The sequence below is a fragment of the Geotrypetes seraphini genome, chromosome 7, assembly GCF_902459505.1.
Source record: "Geotrypetes seraphini chromosome 7, aGeoSer1.1, whole genome shotgun sequence".
Classification (NCBI taxonomy): Eukaryota; Metazoa; Chordata; class Amphibia; order Gymnophiona; family Dermophiidae; genus Geotrypetes; species Geotrypetes seraphini.
In genome coordinates this window covers 173,845,202-173,866,813 of record NC_047090.1, presented here as the reverse complement: position 1 = coordinate 173,866,813, position 21,612 = coordinate 173,845,202, and the positions used below count along the sequence as shown (strand labels likewise).

At 46.5% G+C, this 21,612-nt stretch overlaps 2 protein-coding genes across 2 annotated transcripts in view; one reads left to right on the top strand and one right to left on the bottom strand.

Annotated features, from left to right (window-relative positions):
• Positions 1 to 493: 493 nt before the first annotated feature.
• Positions 494 to 5,548, bottom strand: LOC117363688 (EKC/KEOPS complex subunit GON7-like). The gene is made up of 2 exons (XM_033951815.1): positions 5,218 to 5,548; positions 494 to 1,790 (listed from the first exon to the last, which is right to left on the bottom strand). Exons 1-2 carry the CDS (start codon positions 5,411 to 5,413, stop codon positions 1,681 to 1,683), a joined length of 306 nt encoding a protein of 101 aa, XP_033807706.1. The 5' UTR covers positions 5,414 to 5,548; the 3' UTR covers positions 494 to 1,680.
• Positions 5,549 to 5,786: 238 nt separating this feature from the next.
• UBR7 (ubiquitin protein ligase E3 component n-recognin 7) overlaps positions 5,787 to 21,612 on the top strand; it is a 62,512-nt gene continuing 46,686 nt past the window's right edge. Inside the window, exons 1-4 of the mRNA XM_033951814.1 lie at positions 5,787 to 6,115; positions 8,490 to 8,623; positions 8,735 to 8,795; positions 11,432 to 11,527. Of these exons, the coding sequence (XP_033807705.1) occupies positions 5,948 to 6,115; positions 8,490 to 8,623; positions 8,735 to 8,795; positions 11,432 to 11,527 (459 nt within the window). The 5' untranslated portion in view covers positions 5,787 to 5,947. The remainder of the gene's footprint in view (positions 6,116 to 8,489; positions 8,624 to 8,734; positions 8,796 to 11,431; positions 11,528 to 21,612) is intronic.

The window sequence follows — 21,612 nt, the reverse complement described above, 5'->3', positions numbered from 1 at the left end:
CTCCGCCTTTATTTAAATTGTGGACTAACTATAGTTTGTAATATCTTGTTTAAATTCCTATATTTTGATCCTATTGCTTATGGGTGATTACATTGTATTTTTCTCTGTTTGAAATTGTAAAATGTTAAAATTAATAAAAATTCAAATTATTTAAAAAAAAGAAAAAGAAAATGACCGGGGGGGGGGGGGGGGGAGGGCATCGTGCTACCAAATATTCAATTGTATAATTATGCATGTCTTCTCCACCACGTGGGTGACTGGATTTTAGAAGGGCAGCACTATACGCCCACTGGGATGGAGGCAGCATGCACCTTATAGCATTTATTCTCTACTCCAGGAGCATGTCTCAGTGGTTGCTATGCCAGAAGTTCTCTTTAGTGGCATGTAAATGTATACTTCAATATTGGACAAGTCCGGCAGCACTGGATATTTTTTTTTTTTCTTGAATCGTGTTTATTAAGGGTGGTAAAGAAAAATATACAAGGACGCAGTATGACATAGTACTAAAATGATATAATATTGACAGTTTGCAAAGCATTACAATAACATTCATCACCTTTTTATCTATGTATCAAAACCCCCAACCGTACATACAGTCCCAATCAAACATCACCCATCCATAGATCTCACACATACATAACACCCACACCCAACCGCCCTTGAACAAGACACACAATGTAGATAGGCATACCCAAAAAGGAAAACAATTAGTTAGGAACAATTGGAGCAGAAGTGCTTGTGGAGCATAGAAAACAGACAGGCTTTCACTGAGTGCATTACTGTGCTCATCTGGAGAATGCCGATTATTGGCGTTGGTGCAATCAGCTTGGGAGGCAAGAGATTCAAAAACATCTAGTCAACGGTCATCAATTCCTGAAAATATAGAGGCATTACACTGCCAGCTTACTCTGAGAGGGCATAGTTATGCAATGAGTTACAAAGATTTTTTTTTGTCTGAATTGTATGTAGCAGGTTTCCGGGTCTCACTGAAATGTCGGTTCTTTCTACATAGACGGAGACCCAGAAACCTGTGATCCTTCATTGTTGCTTTCTCTCAAAATTTTTGTAGTTCCACCCACTTTCCTCACATCTTTAAATCTATCTATAAATTTATCAATGTAGATATGACTACATTTTTTGTTGTTACCCTGCCTTTATTTTACTTGTAATTCGCTTCAAAATTTTGTTATAAGCGTTTGCATCAAGTTTTAATAAACATAGAAAACATCCAATCATGATGCCAGCCGCGGAAGCCAAAGAGAACATTTTTTTGGTCTATTTACACAACACCTTGTATGGCACATGCCAGATTTGGGGGGAGGGATAAGGATAGTTGACAACTAGAGGGGAGAGAGGAGGGGATAAATTATATCACTTATTGAGTCACTGCTATTATTGGACGTTGGGGAAAGAGGATTGGGGGAATATTTCCAAAACGCAGGTGATAACAGTTGTAAATTGTCTCACTCAATAATAGTTTATTATTACGCTATTTTATATAGTCATCAATAAAATTGTTGCACTAAAAAAAAAGTAATCAAAGATCAGTTTTAAAAGATAATCTTGGATTTTTGTTACTAAATGTACAATCATAGCTCATGATCTTGTTCAGTCTTTGGAAATACCATTCAGAAATCTTGAACTTTAAACACCCTTTCAAAAGGCATTCTGGATACTAGATCAAAGTCCAGGCTGGTGAAATTTTGTTCGTTTTGCAAGAGGACCATTTGCACGTGCTTTACTGGTAGTGTTTTCTTCTTCCTCTTCATCCTCATCCTCCTCTTCTTCATCTTTTACAAAGCAATATGGAATAGTTAGAGAAAGCAGGTCATCATTACTACTCAGTGTCTGTTATACTGTATAGAATCATATGCCCCATTACAAAGATTCTATATTCCTATTTTAAACTATTCCCACGACTTAGCTACAATCTTCTCTTTCTAACTTCTCCATGTCTGTTAGCCATATATGTAAACTGCACTGATGTTCTGCAAAGTGCGGTATATCTAATATAATAAAAGCCTAAGCGTGCATGCGCACTCCCACCTGCGTGTTCTGTTTTCCGTGCACTGTAGGGCTCTGCAGGTAGGAGTGCGTATGCGCGCTTAGGCGGAGGCTGTCAGCGGAGGCCAGGTGGCCGCGGTGGCTCTTGGCAGCTGCAGGCCGCCGCGACTGTCGGCGGAGGCCAGGCGCGAGGTAAGGGGTGCTGCTGGACAGGGGAACAGACCGGGGGGGGGGAGGGAAAGGAAGGGAGGCCTGGAAAAGGGAGGCCTACTGCTGGACAGGGGGACAGGAAAGAGGTGCTGATGGACAGGGAAAAAGATGGGGGGAAGAAAAAGGAAGGGAGGCCTACTGCTGGATAGGGGGACAGGAAAGAGGTGCTGCTGGACAGGGGGGGGAGATAAAAAAGGGAGAAGGGCTGCTGCTGGATAAGGGGAGCAGTGAAGGGATGGTGGTGGACACAGGGAAGGTAAAAGGAAGGGAGAATGGGTGGACAGCCGAGGAAAAATAAAGACAGAAAGAAAGACAGAAATACAGAAGGAGAGAGAGAAAGAAATATATTCTAGCACCTGTTAATGTAACGGGCTATAAGACTAGTAAAGTAATAATAAACTTGAACTTATTAACTAAAAATATTTATATAACGTGGCAGTTACCAAGAAAAAAAAACCATAAGTCATTAATGCAGGAAATAATTAACATTTTTACAAACATACTAGTCATACAAAAAAAAAAATTTAGTTGTTCAGAACTATATAAAAGACCACACAAAAGATATCTTCCTATTGCTACTGTATATAGCCAAGGGTTAATATGCCTCTCCATTAGAAAGATGGAAATTATGAATTTGGGGAATAAGATGATGAGTAATCTATATGTGAATGCACCAAGCACAGCTCTCCTACTAGCCTGAAAAGCCAAAATTAAATAAATAATAAAAAAGTGAAGTAGTTTATACTCAAATCCTGTGCTCCATTTAGCTACATGAAATCACCAGTAAGAGATGATCTCACGACTATTTTATCCAAGTTTGCTTAACACTCCACAACATACAATTTCAGTAACATAAGTATAAATAATTATAGAAATCAAGTTATAGTTAGGTGCCATCGACTCATGTTCGAGTCCTAGTGATTTGATGAATTATAGATCTAAAAAGAAATTGGTTTTGTGCTAGTCCAGTAACATCCCCATGGTTGTTTTCAATGTGTCCAGCCATCTGATTGCAGGTCACCATCTTCACTTGGTTCCCTCGATCTTCCAAAACATGATGTCCTTCTCCAAACATGTCTCTCCTGAAAGTATGACCGAAATAAGACAGTTGCAACTTCATCATTTGGGCTTCCAGTGACACAGCAGGTTTGATCTCTTCCAGAATCAATTTATTAGTTCTTCTGGTAGTCCACGGCACACATAAAATCCTTCTCCAACACCAAAGCTCAAATAAGTCAATTTTCTTGCCATCTTGTTTCTGTAGTGTCCAGCTTTTGCATCCATAATTGATCACTGCGAAAATGAGTGTGTGAACAAGTCTGATCTTCATTTCGAGTGTTATTTCCTTGCCTCTAAATACTTTGTCAAGAGCCTTCATTGAAGAGTGACTAAGTGCTATTCTGTGGAGTATTTCTTCCCTGCTAGTTGCTTCTTTGTTTATAAAAGAACCCAGGAGATAGAAGTTGTAAAGGATTTCAGTCACCTACATTCAAGCTCAAAATCATCATCATCTTCTGTGTTGATGATCTTCACCTTGTTTATGTTCAGTTCTAATCCCATGTTATGACTTTTGAGTTTTCTCAGTAGATACAGCATGTCGTCTTTGCTGCTGGTGATGAACGTTGCATCATCCACATAGCGCAGGTTGTTTATATTTTGGCCACCAACTTTGAAACCAACTCCCTCTTCTTCCAAATTTGCTTTTCTGAAGATGGCTTTCGGCATAAAGGTTAAACGGGTAAGATGGCAAGAGTTACATGACTCCTGAAGAACAAAATCCAGCAAGGATTTACAGAAAACAGTCACACTCCTCTCCCCTCTCCTACACAGAAATCCAGATATTCTCCAGAGGGAAGGATTGGTACAGGTACCCCTACCAGCATCCTCATCCACAGCCATTAAGAACCGGGGCCCCTGCTGTTCTCCCTTATCCCCTAAAGGAAGAATGAGTGGGGAGTAGGATGTAACACATCAACCTTGGGTCAGTCTCTTATTTTTATAAATTCAAAATAAATACAGAAGCACTTGAATAAAAACACACGTATACAAGTCCTATGGATATGATGTCCTTATATTGAAAGGATCCAGCCAACGACCAGACACGGTTCATGTTTCGAACCCCAGGTGAAGGCCTGCCTCAGGGGTGTGCCTATTGGTCCACTAGGTGTCACTCCAGTGCTGGGAATACAAGCTTTAAAAAATTGTAGAAAATCCAAAGTCCCTGTTGATTTCGGTCTTTGGATGACACCTAGTGGACCAATACATACACCCCTGAGGCATGCCTCCACCTGGGGGCCGAAACACGAACCATGTCTGGTCGTTGGCTGGCTCCTTTCAATATAAGGACATCAGTAGATAGAAAGGTTCATTTATAATTTTGAGGAAGTAACGCTACTATTCGATTGTCATTAGTTTCTTATTTTGTAATTCTTTCTAGGATGTGAATTGTCTCCTTCCCATATGTGGGCTATTATAAGAGTTTTGAGCAATATTAATTTTTCTGGGACCTTCCCGTTTTGTTTTCTGTTTTTTTTTGTGAAGTAATTTGTTGGCCAAGCTCTTTTCTTAATACATAATGTTTCATGTATTGAAAAAAAAATTAATAAATAAAAAACCCAAACTTAAAAAAATTGTAGAAAATCCAAAGTCCCTGTTGATTTTGGTCTTTGGATGACACCTAGTGGACCAATAGACACACCCTTAAGGCAGGCCTCCACCTGGGGGCCGAAACATGAACCGTGTCAGGTCGTTGGCTAGATCCTTTCAATATAAGGACATCATGTCCATAGCACTTGTATACCTGTGTTTTTATTCATATGCTTCTGTATTTGTTTAGATTATTTTATGATATAAATATAATTTTATTTATATCATAAAAATAAAAGCGTGTTTGTGCCAAGGTTGACGTGTTCTTTCTTGGTTGGATTTCAGGTGGGGTTCCTGTTTCTTTTACTTTGTTGTTGTCGTCGTCGTCCCCCCCCCCCCCAAACCAGCACCTCTCACCTGCAGACTCCTGGTCCCCAGCGCCCGAAACGTCTGCGTTTTTCTCCTGCGCCACTAGTTCACTCAGAGCCACGGAAACCTCTTCTTTCAGCCGAGCCAGCCCAGCCACTAGATCCCGGAGGCTGCAGCTACCGCGCCGAGGCCGAAAACTCCTGCGCCCTCCGTCCCGGCCCGTGAGCTCGGCTTCCAGCTCCATAGGCCTCCCGCCGCCGTCACTTCCGGTGCCCTTTCGCCCCGCGCCCCGGAATTACTTGGCTTCCGCTCGACGCCGCTGTTCCTTTGGTAGCTCTTTCTTTATTCCACCTTTAAACGGAAAAGCGAGGTCATTCCCGCCATGGGCTCAACTTGGCGTTTATTAACCCGCACAGGCCTCACACGACCTCTCTCCGCGTAACCCCCCCTCCTCCATCTTACGTCGGCGTCATTAAAGCTGCAAAACACACACAATACAGGGTTAATCTCCCGCCGCACTAACATCAGGCCTCCAAGTGCGCCGCCGCGAGACGCTCCGCCTCGCGCGCGCAAGCACGTGCCGCTGGTAAACAGGAACGGGGCGGGGCAGCAGCGCGAGCTCACCCTGAGCCTCGGAGGGCCGCGGTGGAACCTTCCCCGGCTTCAGGGGGAGGGCGGGGCGGCGCCTGTGTGTTTTTTTTTTCCCGCCATTCGGCCCGGCGGTCCCCCCCCTCCCCTCCCCTCCCCCAGCGTGGGAGAGAGAGAGCGCGCGCGCGCCATGGCAGCCAGCGAGGGCGGCCCAAAGCGCAGGCTGCAGCCCGAGGAGGAGGGCGCCGAGGAGCCGGTGCTGTCCCTGGTGGACGTGCTGGAGGAGCACGAGGAGCTGGAGAACGAGGCCTGCGCGGTGCTAGGCGGCAGCGACGCGGAGCAGTGCTCGTACCCGGAGGTAGGAGGCCCGGGAGGGCGCAGCCCGTGCCACCGCGTTAACAAGCAAGCGAGACGCGCCCGTCACCTCTTGAAACGGTCTTAACCCCACCGACTGGGGTGTTTATTTTATTATTATCTCCTATTTTCTTAATAACAATAATTATTATACACACATTATTACAACTTAATAAGGACTATGTCTATTCTAAAATAACAACCTAAAATTAAAATAAAATACTCATATGCTGCATATATCCAAGGGTATTTTTGTTTTAGTTTATAACATTTTATTGAAAAAATCAAATAAATATACAGTAATAAGATACAAAAAGATATTCATTATAATTAAATTCACAATAATAATATTTCTATACATATATTTTTTTTAAATTATTTATTAATTTTCAAACTTACAATAAGTGTGGCATATGTTCAAACAAATTAACAATAAATACATCACTTAATAATCATCATTGGTACAAAACATACATATTTTTATCATTCCTCCAAAATATATTTTTATATATCTAATCCATTCCTTTTTATACTCCCTTGATCCCTTCCCTTCCCTCCCACCCTTCTCTCCCTTCATTCTAGGGTAGGGGGAAATAGGAAGGATAATTTTAATATGTGTTAAATTATTTGAATTGTATTTCTGTTTAATTCATTTATTGTAATGTTATAATTTTAAAAATCAATCTAAGATAATTCTTTTAAAAATGTTATAAATGAAATAAAAAGTATTTTTGTTTTAATGTTGATCTATTTTTGTGCTGTGTTTAAGGATAGGTGGTGTTTCAGCAATCTAAACCCTAGTTCGCCTTCAGTGCATTATCATTATTTGAACGCATTTCAGTGCAGAAACGTTTAAAATGCAGCTTTCTTTCTGTTGGGGGGGAGGGTCCCAAATATTGCTGTTTTGAATTAAAAAAGCATCTATTAAATCATTTGTTCTAATAACTTTGGGGCACTTGCTGCCCAATACTGCTGTGGATGCTAAGTGTAAAGCGAAGAGAGCAGTGACAGTCTGAGTTCTGGCACAGAATGTGAAGAGGACCATAGGTCAAAGGATACTGAAACGGCAGCTGACTTGGATGTCAGTGGTGCAAAAATAAAATTTGCTTTCGCTTTCTCATGCACTGAATGCAGGGTCCTCACCTGGTCACTTCTGAATGTAGTTGGTCGGATGAGGATTACGTTCTTGTTCTCCAGACTGCTTAGATGCAGCACAGTACAGTATAATCTCGTTATAACGGACTTCAAGGGAACTGGAAAAACGGTCCGTTATATCCAGAGTTGCATTTTTAAAAAAGCTTTATTTAGGTCAACTTGAAACAAAGTACAATCAGTGAACAACAGTCACTGCACAAGCATATCAGCAACTTCAAGAACAAAACTCAGCAATACATTGGTATGGCACGAAATGATTGCAAAACTAGAACACTAAAAGAGGTTCTAAAGCAGTATGTCGTACTGTACTGGAAAGAAAAATAATCTGTCATTTTCTTCTGGGCTGCATTTTGATACTATATCACCGGCACGCCACGAACCTTGTAGGCGGAGCCTGCATGTCCGTTATAGCAGAATAAAACTACAGCTAAAAGCAGCTCTGAGGACCAAATTAGTTCATTACTGTATGTGAGTCTGCTATATGCAGTGATTTTCTGCATGTTTATAAAGGCACTCGGCCGGGACCAGTGGACCTCATCTGCTAAAGACGAGGTTCTGTTATAAGCGAGTCTGTTATAACGAGATTATACTGTATTTGCTTGGATTTATCTAGCTCTAAAAGTGGCTAAATAGCTATTTTGGGACACTCGGCCTTTATCACTTCAGGAATGAAGGTGCATATTAACATAAGAAATCGGACTTTATGCTGGTCTGTCTCTCTAAAATATTTTGCAAATGCTGCTACTTTTAATCAAGGAGGGATGGGTGGACACAGGGAGCAGGCTGGCAATCATTAAACTTTTATTTTAGAATGAGCAGTGAGATGATCAGTTTAGGGGGACAGACTCCTATTCATATACTATTTGGTTTGCTGTATCATGAAAAATTCATTTAGTCAATGCATCTCCAGGGATCTGGGTAAATAAATGGATTCTCCCAGGCTCCCAAATTTTGTTTACTTAACTGATATTAGCTTCACCCCATCTGAGTGTGGCTTTGTAACATAGCTTATCTCACATTTTATAATGAACTTTAATATTGTCTTTAAAAGATGGCCTCCGTTCATCAGTCATAAAAAGAAAATATAAAGAACACCAACTCCTGGATAAACTCCCCCCCCCAAAAAAAAATGGATAACTAGGTTTCTGTGTTTTTGTTTTTGTTTTGCTGTATTAAATGATCTTGATTTTGACCCTAGTTTATCATGGTCTGCTTTCTCACAGGGTTACGTGAAGAGACAAGCTCTATATGCTTGTAATACATGCACACCCAAGGGAGAAGAACCAGCAGGAATCTGCTTGGCCTGTAGTTACAAATGCCATGAAGGACATGAACTCTTCGAGCTATACACAAAGCGGTAAAAGTGTTATGCTTAGCAATGTTGGCCAGGGAGCTGGCAAAAATAAATACAAATGAAAACTAACCTAATGGGGTTTTTTTTTTCTTCTTTTCTCTTTGTCATCCTCAGGAACTTTCGTTGTGATTGTGGAAATAACAAGTTTAAAAACATGACGTGCAAGTTCTTCCCAGTAAGTAAACAGAATATGTACAGCCAGTGAGAGGCACATTCCCTCTAATTATAACATTATGACCATGCAGTATAAAGTAGAGAATGACACGGTGACAAAATTCATCACCGTTCCCGTCCCCGCGGGAAATAATCCCATGTCATTTTCTAGTGTCTATTTCAATCTCAGTCCTTCTACACCAGCATTCTTCAAAGCAAAGCTTGCAGGTCAGTGGTTGTGGCCATTCATACTCTGATTCTTCCCTCTCTCCTTAAAGATTGACATGAAGATGGTTTCCCGCGGTTATCCACGGGGACGGTGATGAATTTTGTCACCGTGTCATTCTCTAGTGTAAAGCTTTGCAACTGATTAAAAATGCCTCTGCTGCACGGTTGATCTGTAGTCTGAGAAAATTTGATCATAGTTTATAGATTTATATCCCGCTTTATACAAAGCAGGTTCCAAAACGTATGTACATAATATTATCACATCACATACAATTAACAAAACATTTCAGTGACCAGCGCCTACAAATATATAACGCCATGGTTGAAAAAACTTCATTGGCTGCCTATACGATCACGTATTATTTTTAAGACAATTGTGTTGGTGTTCAAGGTCATTCACCAAGGGATCCCATGTTGTTTGTCACAGGCTATGGCACTTTATAGGCCACCCAGAGCTTTGCGATCTGAAGAGCCAGTTACGATTGTCATTGACCGATTTCTCAGCAGTGCATTATGAGAGTACTAAGTCCTCCGCTATTTATCTTATGGGAGTGACGCTGTGGAATAAGTTGACTGGACCACTGAGAGCTCTGGCAGATTTTCTGAAGTTTAAGAAACATTCTGAAAACTACATTATTTGTAGAAACATTTCAATAAATGTTTTTTTCTGGGTCATGAATGTTTTTGTATTGATACGCTGTTGAGTGCTGTAAAATAGGGCTGATAGGCAGGAACTGTTATTGTTTGTATAATATGTGCTGTATGTTTCTTAATTTTATATGATTGGTTTTTTGGAACACCTCCTAGTTATAAGCGGTTAAGAAATCTTTTAATTAAATAAATAAATTACACACACATCTGCAGACACTGCACAAAATTGCATGCAAATGTTATAAGAACATAAGCAATGCCTCCGCTGGGTCAGACCTGAGGTCCATCGCGCCCAGCAATCCGCTCACGCGGCGGCCCAACAGGTCCAGGACCTGTGTAGTAAACCTCTATCTATACCCCTCTATCCCCTTTTCCAGTTGATGTAGCATATTCAACTTAATCTGTACTAAGGGGTAATAATTGGTGTTAATTTGCATTTATACTTGTAAATTGCATCAAGCTACTATTCTGTAATGTTAGCACCTAAATTCTATAGCGTGTGTGGGGCATACAAACGGGCAGGTCCCAATTCTACATACATAATTTATAGAATGATAAGTTACGCTCTAAAATGCAACGTTTAGGTATGCATGTTTACAACTGCCATTGACCAGGTGTAAGCGCTGTATGTACTGTAAGGCAAATGGAACAGATGTTCACACCCTTCAGGTAGCATTTAAGTGTCGGAAGAATCCTACTTTCAAAGAAAAAATAATATATTCCATAATTCGGTTTCATAGCTCTGGGTTCCAACAATGATCGTTAACACATTTGCACAGTTTCGAGCAAGTCACCTATACGGCTTCTGCTGACATTTATTTGGAAGGCACAGTGCAAACTTGCATGTTGATAGCACAGCCGTAATACCGTATTTTCACTCTTATACCGCGCACCTGTGTAAAACGCGCACACGGGTATAGCGCGCGGGAAACTGTAATTTATGTAAATAAATTTTTATGTACTGCGCACACCTGTATACCGCGCATGCCGCCCCGACTTTCCCGTCGCCGCCCGACTCTCCTTTCGCCCACCCCGACTCGACTCTCCTCTGGCCGCCCCAACTCTCCTTTAGCCTGCCCAGACTCTCCTCTCCCCCTTGAAGTCCTGTCCCCACCCTGAAAGCCTGATGCCCCCCCCCCAACGTCCGATTCACCCCCCCGCAGGACCGCTCGCACCCCCACCCCGAAGGACCGCTCGCACCCCCACAGCCTCCCGACCCCCCCCCCCATCATGTAGAAGCTCCTACCGTTGTCCTGCTGCTTCCTCTGCCTGCGGTCCCGGCCCTTCTGTGAGCCCTGCGTCTGCGCTGCTTCCTCTTCCGGCGGTCCCGCCCTTTCTCTGATGTCAGAGAAAGGGCGGGACTGCCGGAAGAGGAAGCAGCGCAGACGCAGGGCTCACTGAAGGGCCGGGACCGCCGGCAGAGGAAGCAGCAGGACAACGGTAGGAGCTTCTACATGATGGGGGAGGTCGGGAGGCTGTGGGGGTGCGAGCGGTCCTTCGAGGTGGGGGTGCGAGTGCGTGCGAGCGGTCCTGCGGGGTGAATTGGACGTTGGGGGGGGGGAACTATGTAAAAAAAAAGTTGTAAAACGCGCTCACGCGTATAACGCGCATGGTTATGCACGGTTTGTAAAATCACGTATAACGCGCGCGTTATATGCGTGAAAATACGGTAAATCTTAAGTGGGCGCCACATACTTACCAGGTTGAGTGGTTATTGGAAGAGCTTCAGTGAGTTGGTTTCTTATCTGCGTACTGATAACACATGGTACCATTTTCCAGGAAAAGGAGAAGGTGAATGCAGTCAATATGTACAACGAGAACTTCTTTGGCTTGTACTGCACTTGCAAGAGACCGTATCCTGATCCGGAAGATGAGGTAAGAAGGGCAATCTACTAAACAGGCATGTACAGAGAGTACTGACAAGTGTCCTCAAATGTAGAGAAGTGAGATAGCGACTACCCAACTGAAGGTCACGTTATATAGTAACTGAAGGTCAAATGGTGTGTGATATGGTACGAGGTTAGTAATGGCATCATCAAAGACAGCTGTTCTGTTTGTCTGCAAAAATAAAGGCAGTGCTGGTGAGGCTGGACTTGTTTTGCTGAGCCATATTTGGCTTGTTTTTCTAAAGCCGCAGGTCCTTTCGTTGTAAGCTGCATTAATGTAGGTAATTGCAGAAGGTAAGTTGGATGATGGGTGCTGTATGAAAAGAGCAAAATAGTTTTGCTGAATGTTTTACAATCTAGCACAGACGTGTACAGTGACAATGCTGTGATGAATTGGAGCAGAATTAAATGCTAATATGAGTGTTGATTCATAAGTCATGGCAACTTTTTTTTATTTTTTTTTCTCTCGAAAATGTGCCAACACTGGAAATCTGATTTATACGTTTTGTTGAAAGTGTGTGATGTGTACTTAATGTTTCCACCAGATGAGAGAGGAGTGCAGCGGTCTCTGGTAGGGGAGAAGCAAAAAACCTGACTTTTGAAATCCATTATAACTCTATGGGAAAAGGGGATATATAGATATATTATTGGTTTAATCAATATTTTTTGAATATGTTTTATGTAAGATGTTTGATTTATAATATTTGTGGAAAGGGAGGGTGGGGAAGGGGCATAATTTATGTATTGAAGTTGATATTAGAAAAGAAATTCAAGTGTTATACATGATTAACTTGATGTAATATTGTACACTTGTTGAAAGATTGAAAAAAAAGAAAAAGAAATCCATTTTATTAACGAGTAATAAATGTCGCACAATCAGCTTGAGTGATTTTGCTTAACTGTTAACATCCTTCCTTCCAAGGAGTCTTCCACCCCCAGCACTGTAAACAACTGTCTGCTGTGTGAGATGTAGCGTTGAAATGTGGGATTACGGTGTTGTGCAACAGTTCTGGACGTTTCTCCTGTACTGCACGACACAGGTGGTACTGCAGAAATGACTTGTAATACTGGGCATTCACAGTGTCTCCCCTCATGAACTGGATGACACACAAGACAACCTGGGAGATTTAGAATAATACGCTCTCTCTCTCAAAATTACTAGAACCAGCTTCCTTGAATATATTAATCCACTCTGGTAATTTCTGTATAGATTATTATAATGCCCTTTATAAGGGTGTTACTAAAAAGGAAATAAGACGCCTTCAGATAGTGCAGAATACAGCTATCAAGACTATGGTGCTAAGAAATATGATCATGTTTCACCTCACCTCTCCTGTTCAACGCGCACTGGCTACCCGTTGAACATAGAATTAGTTACAAAATCTTACTTAACTTTTTACAACACGTTCAAACAATCAACCAGAGTTCATTGATATACTCTTCATTCCTTAATTTTTATTCTTTATTATGATTATTCATTACAATAATAACAAATATTCATGAATATCCACAAAAAATTCTTTATATAAAATACATTGAAACATATATATGAAAATAACTTGAGCTAGTCCACATTTAAATGGTCGCTAGAGCTTAGACTAGGAAATTAACTCTTACATATTCTACAAACACGGACAGGCTAAATTGGCTTACTCTATATTTCATTCAACTTCCTCCCAATTGAAAATAACAATAACAGAAATTAAACTTTTAATAGAGGTTTCTCCTTAATAAAATATTCTAGCTAGATCGGTTCAAAGAACACATATTTATCACTTCCATACGATATAAGGCATTTACACGGAAATTTTAAAAAGAAATTATCTCCAACTGCCAAAGCTTTAGGCTTTAGCTGAAGAAACTGCTTTCTTCTTTAGCACTCTCCAGACCAGTAGAGGTTAACTTTACGATTGGGTATATATCTAATCATGACCAGCAGGTGGAGACTGAAAACAAAACTTTGGGACAGTATATCCTAGCCCCTCCTCTCTATTTCCCTCAGTCTTCTTTCAGTCTCCAGCAGGTGTTGAGTGATCTGTACCCATCTCCCTTGGTAGGGCTGTTGGAATTTGTTTAGAGGTTTATTGTCCCTGTTTTTTAGCCGGACGGAGCTTGGACGGACTCTGTTTGGGGGTTCGTCCGACCTCGGGGGTGTCAAACCCGGCGGGTCACGAGCGGGGTCCCTCCCCCCACTTCCTCCACCTCCCCATATTTTTTTAGAGGAGCCTCAGCAGTAAGCCTTGCCCCCTAAATCAAGCAAGGCATATTGCTTCGAGAGCCTGTGGAGTCTGTTCTGTAAAAAAAAAAAAAAAAAAAATCCTGAGGTAGTGCTGGTCTGGAGGGTTGTATCCCTTTAAGAAAACTGTATTTTACTGTATTTTTTCAACTAACCGGCACTTTTTTTACAGCTAGGTCGCGTATGGAGCAATGAGCACTTCTAAAGGGAAAAAGTGCTCATTGTGCTCCAGACGCGAGGCACTCGCGGCCGGCCTGTGCAAGCGGTGTTCAGGCCGGTGCGGTGGAGGAGCTCCGTCGGCAGCGGCTGCAGGCGCCCAGAGCTCCCCGCCGATGGTGCCTCGCGAGTCGGCAGGGAACGGTGGAGAAGCCCGGTCTTCTCCGTCCGCCCACGGAGGGATTCCCCGAGCCGCCGACGGTCGGGTTTTAGAGGATTCCCTCTCAGCTGATATTTTGACAGCTGATGCCGGCTTGCCTGTTTTAGCGGCTGAGACTATTCAGGTCTCTCAGCCGCTTCAGGCTGTGGAGGGAGCTGTTTTGGCGGGAAAGACGCCATCTTCTCTGTCTGGCCCCTCCATTTTGTCTTCCACCTCAGGTGACCTTCCCCCTGTTTTGTCTAAGCAGGGGCAGGTTTCTGCTGGGTCCCCTGCTGTGGCAGGGAGTCCCTTGGGACCCTCGGGGGGTTTTTCCCCTGATTTTTTCTTTTCATTATGCAAAGCCTATTTTCAGGCGGCTGGGGGTCCCGGTTGCGCCCAGGGGGTCTCGGGGGGTGGGGTTTCCTCCGCGCTCCCTGCGGCTTTGCCTCTCTCGTCTGACGTGACGTCCCCTCCGCCGCCTCTCTTGTCCAAGCGTCCGCGGGTGTCGTGGGACGAGGATTTGTGGTCGGAGGAACGTGTCGGTATGGAGGAGGACCTGGACCCTTCTGAGGAATTCCAGGACCCTCTGGAGGGGACGGAAGCTGGCGGCGGGTTGTCGGGTTTCCCGTTCTCCAGTGACGAGGCGTCCGTGGTGCGCCTTTTTCAGAGAGATGAGCTGCCTGACCTTATTCAACAGGTTTCTTCGGCTTTGCGTTTTGAGGACGCGCCGCCGGAGACTCCGCGTGTGGGGGACCCTCTGTTACGAGGGATCCGTTCCGTTTCCCGCTCTTTTCCTATGCATCAGGATATTCGGGATATTATTCTTGAGCAGTGGAAAACGCCGGAGACGCCGTTTCGGCTGGCGCGCAGCATGGCTCGCCTGTATCCCATTCCTGAAGGGGATCGGGCTACGTTAGCTTCGCCAGTCGTCGATGCGGTGGTCTCGGCTATTTCCAAGCGGCATACCGTGCCTGTTGAGGGCGGTTCTGCCTTGCGGGACTCTGAGGAGCGCAAATTGGAGAACATCCTTAAGCAAAATTTTCAAGTCTCTGCTTTTGGGGTCCAGGCGGCTATTTGTGGGGGACTGGTCGCTCGCGCCGTGTTTCGGTGGGCGGAGCGGGTCTTGGATCGAGAGTCTGACGACTGGTCTCTGGTGGATCAGGAGGTAGCAAAGATTGAGATGGCTGCCTCATTCCTCTCGGATGCTCTGTATGACTTGGTGCGGATCTCGGCTAAGTCCATGGCTTTTGGCGTGGCCGCAAGGCGTGTGTTGTGGCTGCGCGCTTGGGCGGCGGATGCTGCGTCCAAAGCTAAGCTTACTAAATTTCCCTTTCGGGGGTCGTTTTTATTTGGAGAGGACTTGGATAAGTTAATTCAGACTCTGTCGGACTCGAAAGTTCCCCGTTTGCCGGAGGACCGTGCCCGCCCGGCGTCTCGGGGGGGTGCGGCCCGGGGGCGTTTGCGGGAATTTCGCAAGTATCGCCCTGGGCGTGGGGCTGCTTCTTTCCAGTCTCCGGGGTTTTCCCGGGGTCGGTTCTTCCAGCGCATGCAGCCCTTTCGGGGGGCCCGTCGGGGGGCAGGGAACCCCTCCGCCGGTTCCCCCGCTTCCCGTCCTGCACAATGACGCCTTGCCGGCGCCCCCCTTGGTTCCGGTGGGGGCCCGGCTGCGCGACTTTTTTCCCAAATGGGCCGAGATCACGTCCGATCAGTGGGTCCTGGAGGTGGTGCGGGACGGTTATGCCCTGGAGTTCGCCCGCTCTCTGCCGGATTTTTTCCTCGCTTCTCCGTGTCAGACTCCGGGGAAGAAGCAGGCTTTTCGCCAGACCCTTCAGCGCTTGCTAGATCTCAGGGCAGTAGTTCCGGTGCCCCCCCCGGAGTGGGGCACGGGCAGGTACTCCATTTACTTTGTGGTGCCCAAGAAGGAGGGGACTTTTCGGCCCATCCTCGATTTGAAAGGGGTCAACAGGGCTCTCAAGGTTCCCTCTTTCCGTATGGAAACGCTGCGGTCGGTCATTCTGGCGGTTCAGCCGGGGGGAGTTTCTCACTTCTCTCGATCTGACGGAGGCCTACTTGCATGTTCCTATTCGGACCTCTCATCAGCGTTTCCTGCGCTTTGCGATCTTGGGTCGGCACTATCAGTTCTGTGCGCTTCCCTTTGGGCTGGCCACGGCTCCCCGGACGTTCACCAAGGTGATGGTGGTCGTCGCGGCAGCCTTGCGGTCGGAGGGCATTCTGGTACACCCCTACCTGGACGACTGGTTAATTCGGGCCAAGTCGTTGCAGGAAAGCTACCGGGTTACGGCTCGGGTGGTGGAGTTTCTCCGGTCGCTGGGCTGGGTGGTCAACCTTTCCAAGAGTCGGTTGGTTCCGGCTCAGCGTCTGGAGTACCTCGGGGTGCTGTTCGACACCTCCTTGGGGAAGGTCTTCCTCCCAGAGGCCCGGGTGAGCAAATTGCAGTCTCAGATTCGCCTGCTTTTGGCGTCCCGGTGTCCTCGGGCGCGAGATTTCCTCCAGGTCCTGGGGTCGATGGCGGCGTCCCTGGACGTGGTGAGGTGGGCGCGGGCCCACATGCGTCCTCTTCAGTATGCTCTGCTCCGGAGGTGGTCTCCCCAGAGGCACGGGATGGATGTTCCGGTTCCCCTGCGAGGCTTGGCGCGCTGCAGTCTGCGTTGGTGGCTCCGGACCCCTCACCTAGTTCAGGGGGTGGGTCTGGATCTTCCGCAGTGGACGGTGCTCCTTACGGATGCGAGTCTCCTGGGTTGGGGGGCCCAGTGTCTGGGTCACTCTGCTCAGGGAACCTGGTCCACGGAGGAGGCCTCCTGGTCGATCAACGTGTTGGAGACCAGGGCGGTCCGGCTGGCGCTGTTGGCTTTCCACTCCCTTTTGTTGGGCAAGTCGGTCAGAGTCCTGTCGGACAATGCCACGGCAGTGGCTTATGTCAATCGTCAGGGGGGCACCAAGAGCACTCTGGTGGCGCAGGAGGCGGCTCGGCTCATGGTTTGGGCGGAGTCGCATCTTCTGGACCTCTCGGCCTCTCACATTGCCGGGGTAGAAAACGTTCAGGCGGACTTCCTCAGTCGTCACTTCTTGGATCCGGGAGAGTGGTGTCTCGGCGCCGAGGCGTTTCAGTTGCTAGTGCGTGCTTGGGGGCAGCCCCTGATGGATCTGATGGCTACAAGTGGCAACGCCAAAGTACCCCGCTTCTTCAGTCGTCGCAGGGACGGTCTGGCCGAGGGTCTGGATGCTCTGGTCCAACCGTGGCCAACGGAGGGGCTGTTGTATGTGTTCCCTCCTTGGCCATTAGTAGGCAGAGTACTGCTTCGCATTGTTCGCCATCCGGGGCTGGTGGTCTTGGTGGCTCCGGATTGGCCTCGTCGTCCGTGGTATGCGGATCTGGTGAGGCATCTGGTGGCGGATCCTCTTCCTCTGCCTCTCGAGTGCGATCTTCTGACGCAGGGTCCCATTCCCATGTTCGACCCGTCTCCCTTTTGTCTTACGGCTTGGCTCTTGAAAGGGGCCGCCTGAGTAAGAAGGGATATTCCGACAAGGTGATCTCTACACTTTTGGGGTCCCGGAGGCTTTCTACCTCTCGGGCTTATGTACGGGTTTGGCGTCTGTTTGAGGAATGGTGCCGAGCGCGGGGAGTGGTCTCCTTTCGCGCTTCTCTGCCTAACATTCTAGAGTTTTTGCAGGATGGCCTGGATAGGGGCCTGGCCTGGTCTTCTCTTCGGGTTCATCTGGCGGCCCTGTCGGCTTTTCGGGGGCTGGTGACAGGTCAGCGTTTGTCAGCCATTCCTGATGTGATTCGCTTTCTTAGGGCGGCCAAGTTGCTCAGGCCTCCCATAAGGCCCTCGATTCCCTCTTGGGATCTCAATCTGGTTCTCTCTGTTCTAGTGCGCCCTCCTTTCGAGCCGTTGGATGGCTGTTCGTTGAAGGACCTTACGCTGAAGTCGGTCTTTTTGGTGGCCATTACTTCCGCTAGACGGGTGTCGGAGCTACAGGCTTTCTCTTGTAGGGCTCCCTTCCTGGAGTTTTCAAAGGAGCGGGTTGTTTTGCGGCCTGTTCCTTCCTTTCTGCCGAAGGTAGTTTCTCCTTTTCATGTCAATCAATCGGTGGTCCTCCCGGTCTTGGGTAGTCGGGAGGGTTCTTCTGAGCAACGACAGCTGCGCAAGTTGGATGTCGGTCGGGTCCTCCATGCTTATGTGCAGCGGACCCGGGATTTTCGGAGCTCCGATCATCTCTTTGTGCTTCTGGCGGGTCCTCGTCGGGGGGCTGGCGCTTCTAAGGCTACTATTGCGCGCTGGATCAAGGAGACGATCGCTTCCGCTTATCTTCTGAGTCAGAAGCCGGTTCCGGAGTTTCTCAAGGCTCATTCCACTAGGGGTCAGGCGGCTTCTTGGGCTGAGTCGTCGCTCGTGCCTCCGGTGGATATTTGTAAGGCTGCGGTTTGGTCCTCCTTGCATTCATTTGTTCGGCATTATCGGGTAGATGTTCAGGCGCGTCGGGACGCGGTGTTCGGTGAGCGTGTTCTGGTATCGGCCCTTCGGGGGTCCCGCCCGTGAGAGGGACTGCTTTGGTACGTCCCAATCGTAAAGTTAACCTCTACTGGTCTGGAGAGTGCTAAAGAAGGAGAAATTAGGTTCTTACCTGCTAATTTACTTTCTTTTAGCTTCTCCAGACCAGTAGAGGTCCCCACCCTGTCTGTTGTTGTTGTTGTTGGGGCTGTTGCGCGGGCAGTTTTTGGTTTTTGCTGCGGGTTCTAGTATTTTTCTAGGGCCGGGGAGAATTGAAGAACAGCGGCTGTGGCTCGGCTGGCTTAGCTGGCGAGCTGTGGGGACCTTCTTCCTTCGGGAATTTCTCCTCTGCATTTTCCAACAGCATTTTTTGGGTATGTTATTGGTTACTCCTTTCGGAGTATTGTTTTTTCTCTCTGTTGTTTCCAGTTCTTGGTTCTGCTTGGCTATTCGGCAGACTGAGGGAAATAGAGAGGAGGGGCTAGGATATACTGTCCCAAAGTTTTGTTTTCAGTCTCCACCTGCTGGTCATGATTAGATATATACCCAATCGTAAAGTTAACCTCTACTGGTCTGGAGAAGCTAAAAGAAAGTAAATTAGCAGGTAAGAACCTAATTTCTCCTTTTGAGCTGTGTATGTCTTGAGACATCTGGAAAAATTGTCACCCTTTGACCACAAAACAGATCTTGTTTTTTAAGAAAATATAATTTCAAAATTAAAAAAAAAAAAAGACTCTTAATTCCTTAGTCTTTCTAAATCGCTTCGTTCGGTGTCACAGAATCTCCTTGTCACTAAAATCAATCAACACGTTGAGATCCAATAATTTCGCTGTCACTGCACCTTCTCTTTGGAATTCGCTGCCTATGCATCGAATCCGTATTAAATCAGTTTAAATCAGAATTAAAAACGTTCTTGTTCCAGGATGCTTTTGGACAATAACTGTCCTTTTAAGGACCAAAACAAGCTTTATAGCTTTTTACCCTTACCTATTGTTTTTCCCCTTTTACTGTGGTCTTTTCCTCAAAGATTGTAGTTCTCGCCCTTCTTCCCCATCTATGTGAAGTTACTTCATTTGTTTTATTGTGTGTTTTATTAACCTACCCTGGTCTTGTTTAGTACTTCTAATTTTAATTTGTTTTTATGGAATGTTTTACATTGTACACCGCCTAGAAATTTGATTAAGTGGTATAAAAATTTTTTAATAAACTTGAAGGCTGTTAACAGATAAATAGTATGTACTTTCACTTTGTTATGCATGTTGTACACTGAATGCCATAATAAAACGATGATTTCAGATGTCATGTATTTTTTATTTTTGCTTCTCTCCTACCAGAGACCGCTGCACTCATCTCTCATCTGGTGGAAACCTTAAGAAGTACATGTTGTACACTTTCAAACATATATATTAGATTTCCAGTGTTGGCGCATTTTTTTGAGAGAAAAAAAAGTAGTTGCCATAACTTATGAATTAACCCTTGTATGAACAATAGTTCTCCAGCCTAGAGCTGCTGCAGGAATAGTATAGAGCCCAGAGAGAAAGTAGCTTCTGGGGACATTTGTTATCACAGGACAAGCAGGCAGCATATTCTCCACATGTGGGTGACGTCATCTTAGGAGCCCTGATCGGACACTCTTGCAAGCAAACTTGCATGAAGATCTTCAAGCTTGTGAGTACCGCGCAGGTTCCTTTCCACTCGAACTAGGGGGGCGTGTCGCCTTGTGGCCTCAGTTCTTCGCTTTCCGCAGAGCCAGAAGCCCAGTTCGGAGTGCCTCTTGCACTGCGGCTTACTTCGTTTTTTTACTTTCAGGTGAGTTGCTGTGCGGCGTGTTAAAAAAAAAATAATAATAATTTTTAATCTTAAAACAGTTTTTCTTCCAACTTCTGTTGTTGATTCGGGGCTCTGGGTCCGGGCGTCGCTTGGGCCTATGTCCCGGATGGTCTCTGGTTTCAAAAAGTGCACTCTGTGTGGTCGGGTAATCTCTATCACTGACCCCCACCGTTGGTGCATTGAGTGTCTCGGGGCTGACCATCGTTTGGACTCCTGCCCGCGTTGTGCTACTCTTAAACTGCGGGCGCTTCGGAGGAGAAGGGCCATGATCCTCGAACTGTTTGGCATGGATCTAGCAGCAGGACCGACCTTGGCCCTGGTGGGGGCCTCGGCCTCGAAGGCCTCGACCATTGAAGTCGCCCTGTGGCTCCGGGTAAGTCTCCTCTTCCTCCCTGAGGTTCCTTGGCGAAGAAGCCTACCCCAGGGTCTCAGAGGGGTGGGACAGCCCATGCCCTGTCCAGACCTCCTCCAAAGTGTGCCTCCACTCAACGGGAATACTCTTCATCGAGGTTGCCCTAGTTGGAGCGCACTGCTGCGCCTCCTCGACCTGATCCGATGGTCTCAGTGCCAGTGTTCGAGGTCATGCTGAAGGCCATCCTGCAGACACAGATTTCCTCGTCCTGAGCCAACTTGCCTCGGCTTCGACCTCGACCCCGGCTGGCCAGCCTGAGCGCTCGTTCAAAACCCCTCGCGGGTGGTCTCGACAGCTTTCCTCTAGTGGGTCATCCCCTGCTACTTCGAGGCCCGGGTCCCCGCCCCCTGTGCCTCAATCGAAGCATACCTCCAAGTCCGCTCCTTCGAGGCTTCCGCCCTCGAAGAGGTCGAGGGACTTGCCTCCTTGGGGCAGATCTCCTGCCCTGCGTTCCTTGAGGCGCTTCAGGGAGCCAGTGCGGTCTCGACACACTTCTTGCTCCCGTCGGCGGTCCTCCCCGTCAGTCTCCCCGGGTCGGGGTGGTTCGGAGTCGAGGACCCCTCCCTCGGGGAAGTTGGTTTCCCCTCCGGATCCTCATACCCCTGGCTCTTCCCCCAGTGGGGGACGCCGTGGGGGCTTCTCTGCCTTTCTGGGCCCTCGGAGCCGAACATCTTCTCTGTCCTTCTCCCTGGACGTGCCTGCTCTTTATTCCAGGGAAGCGTCCCTG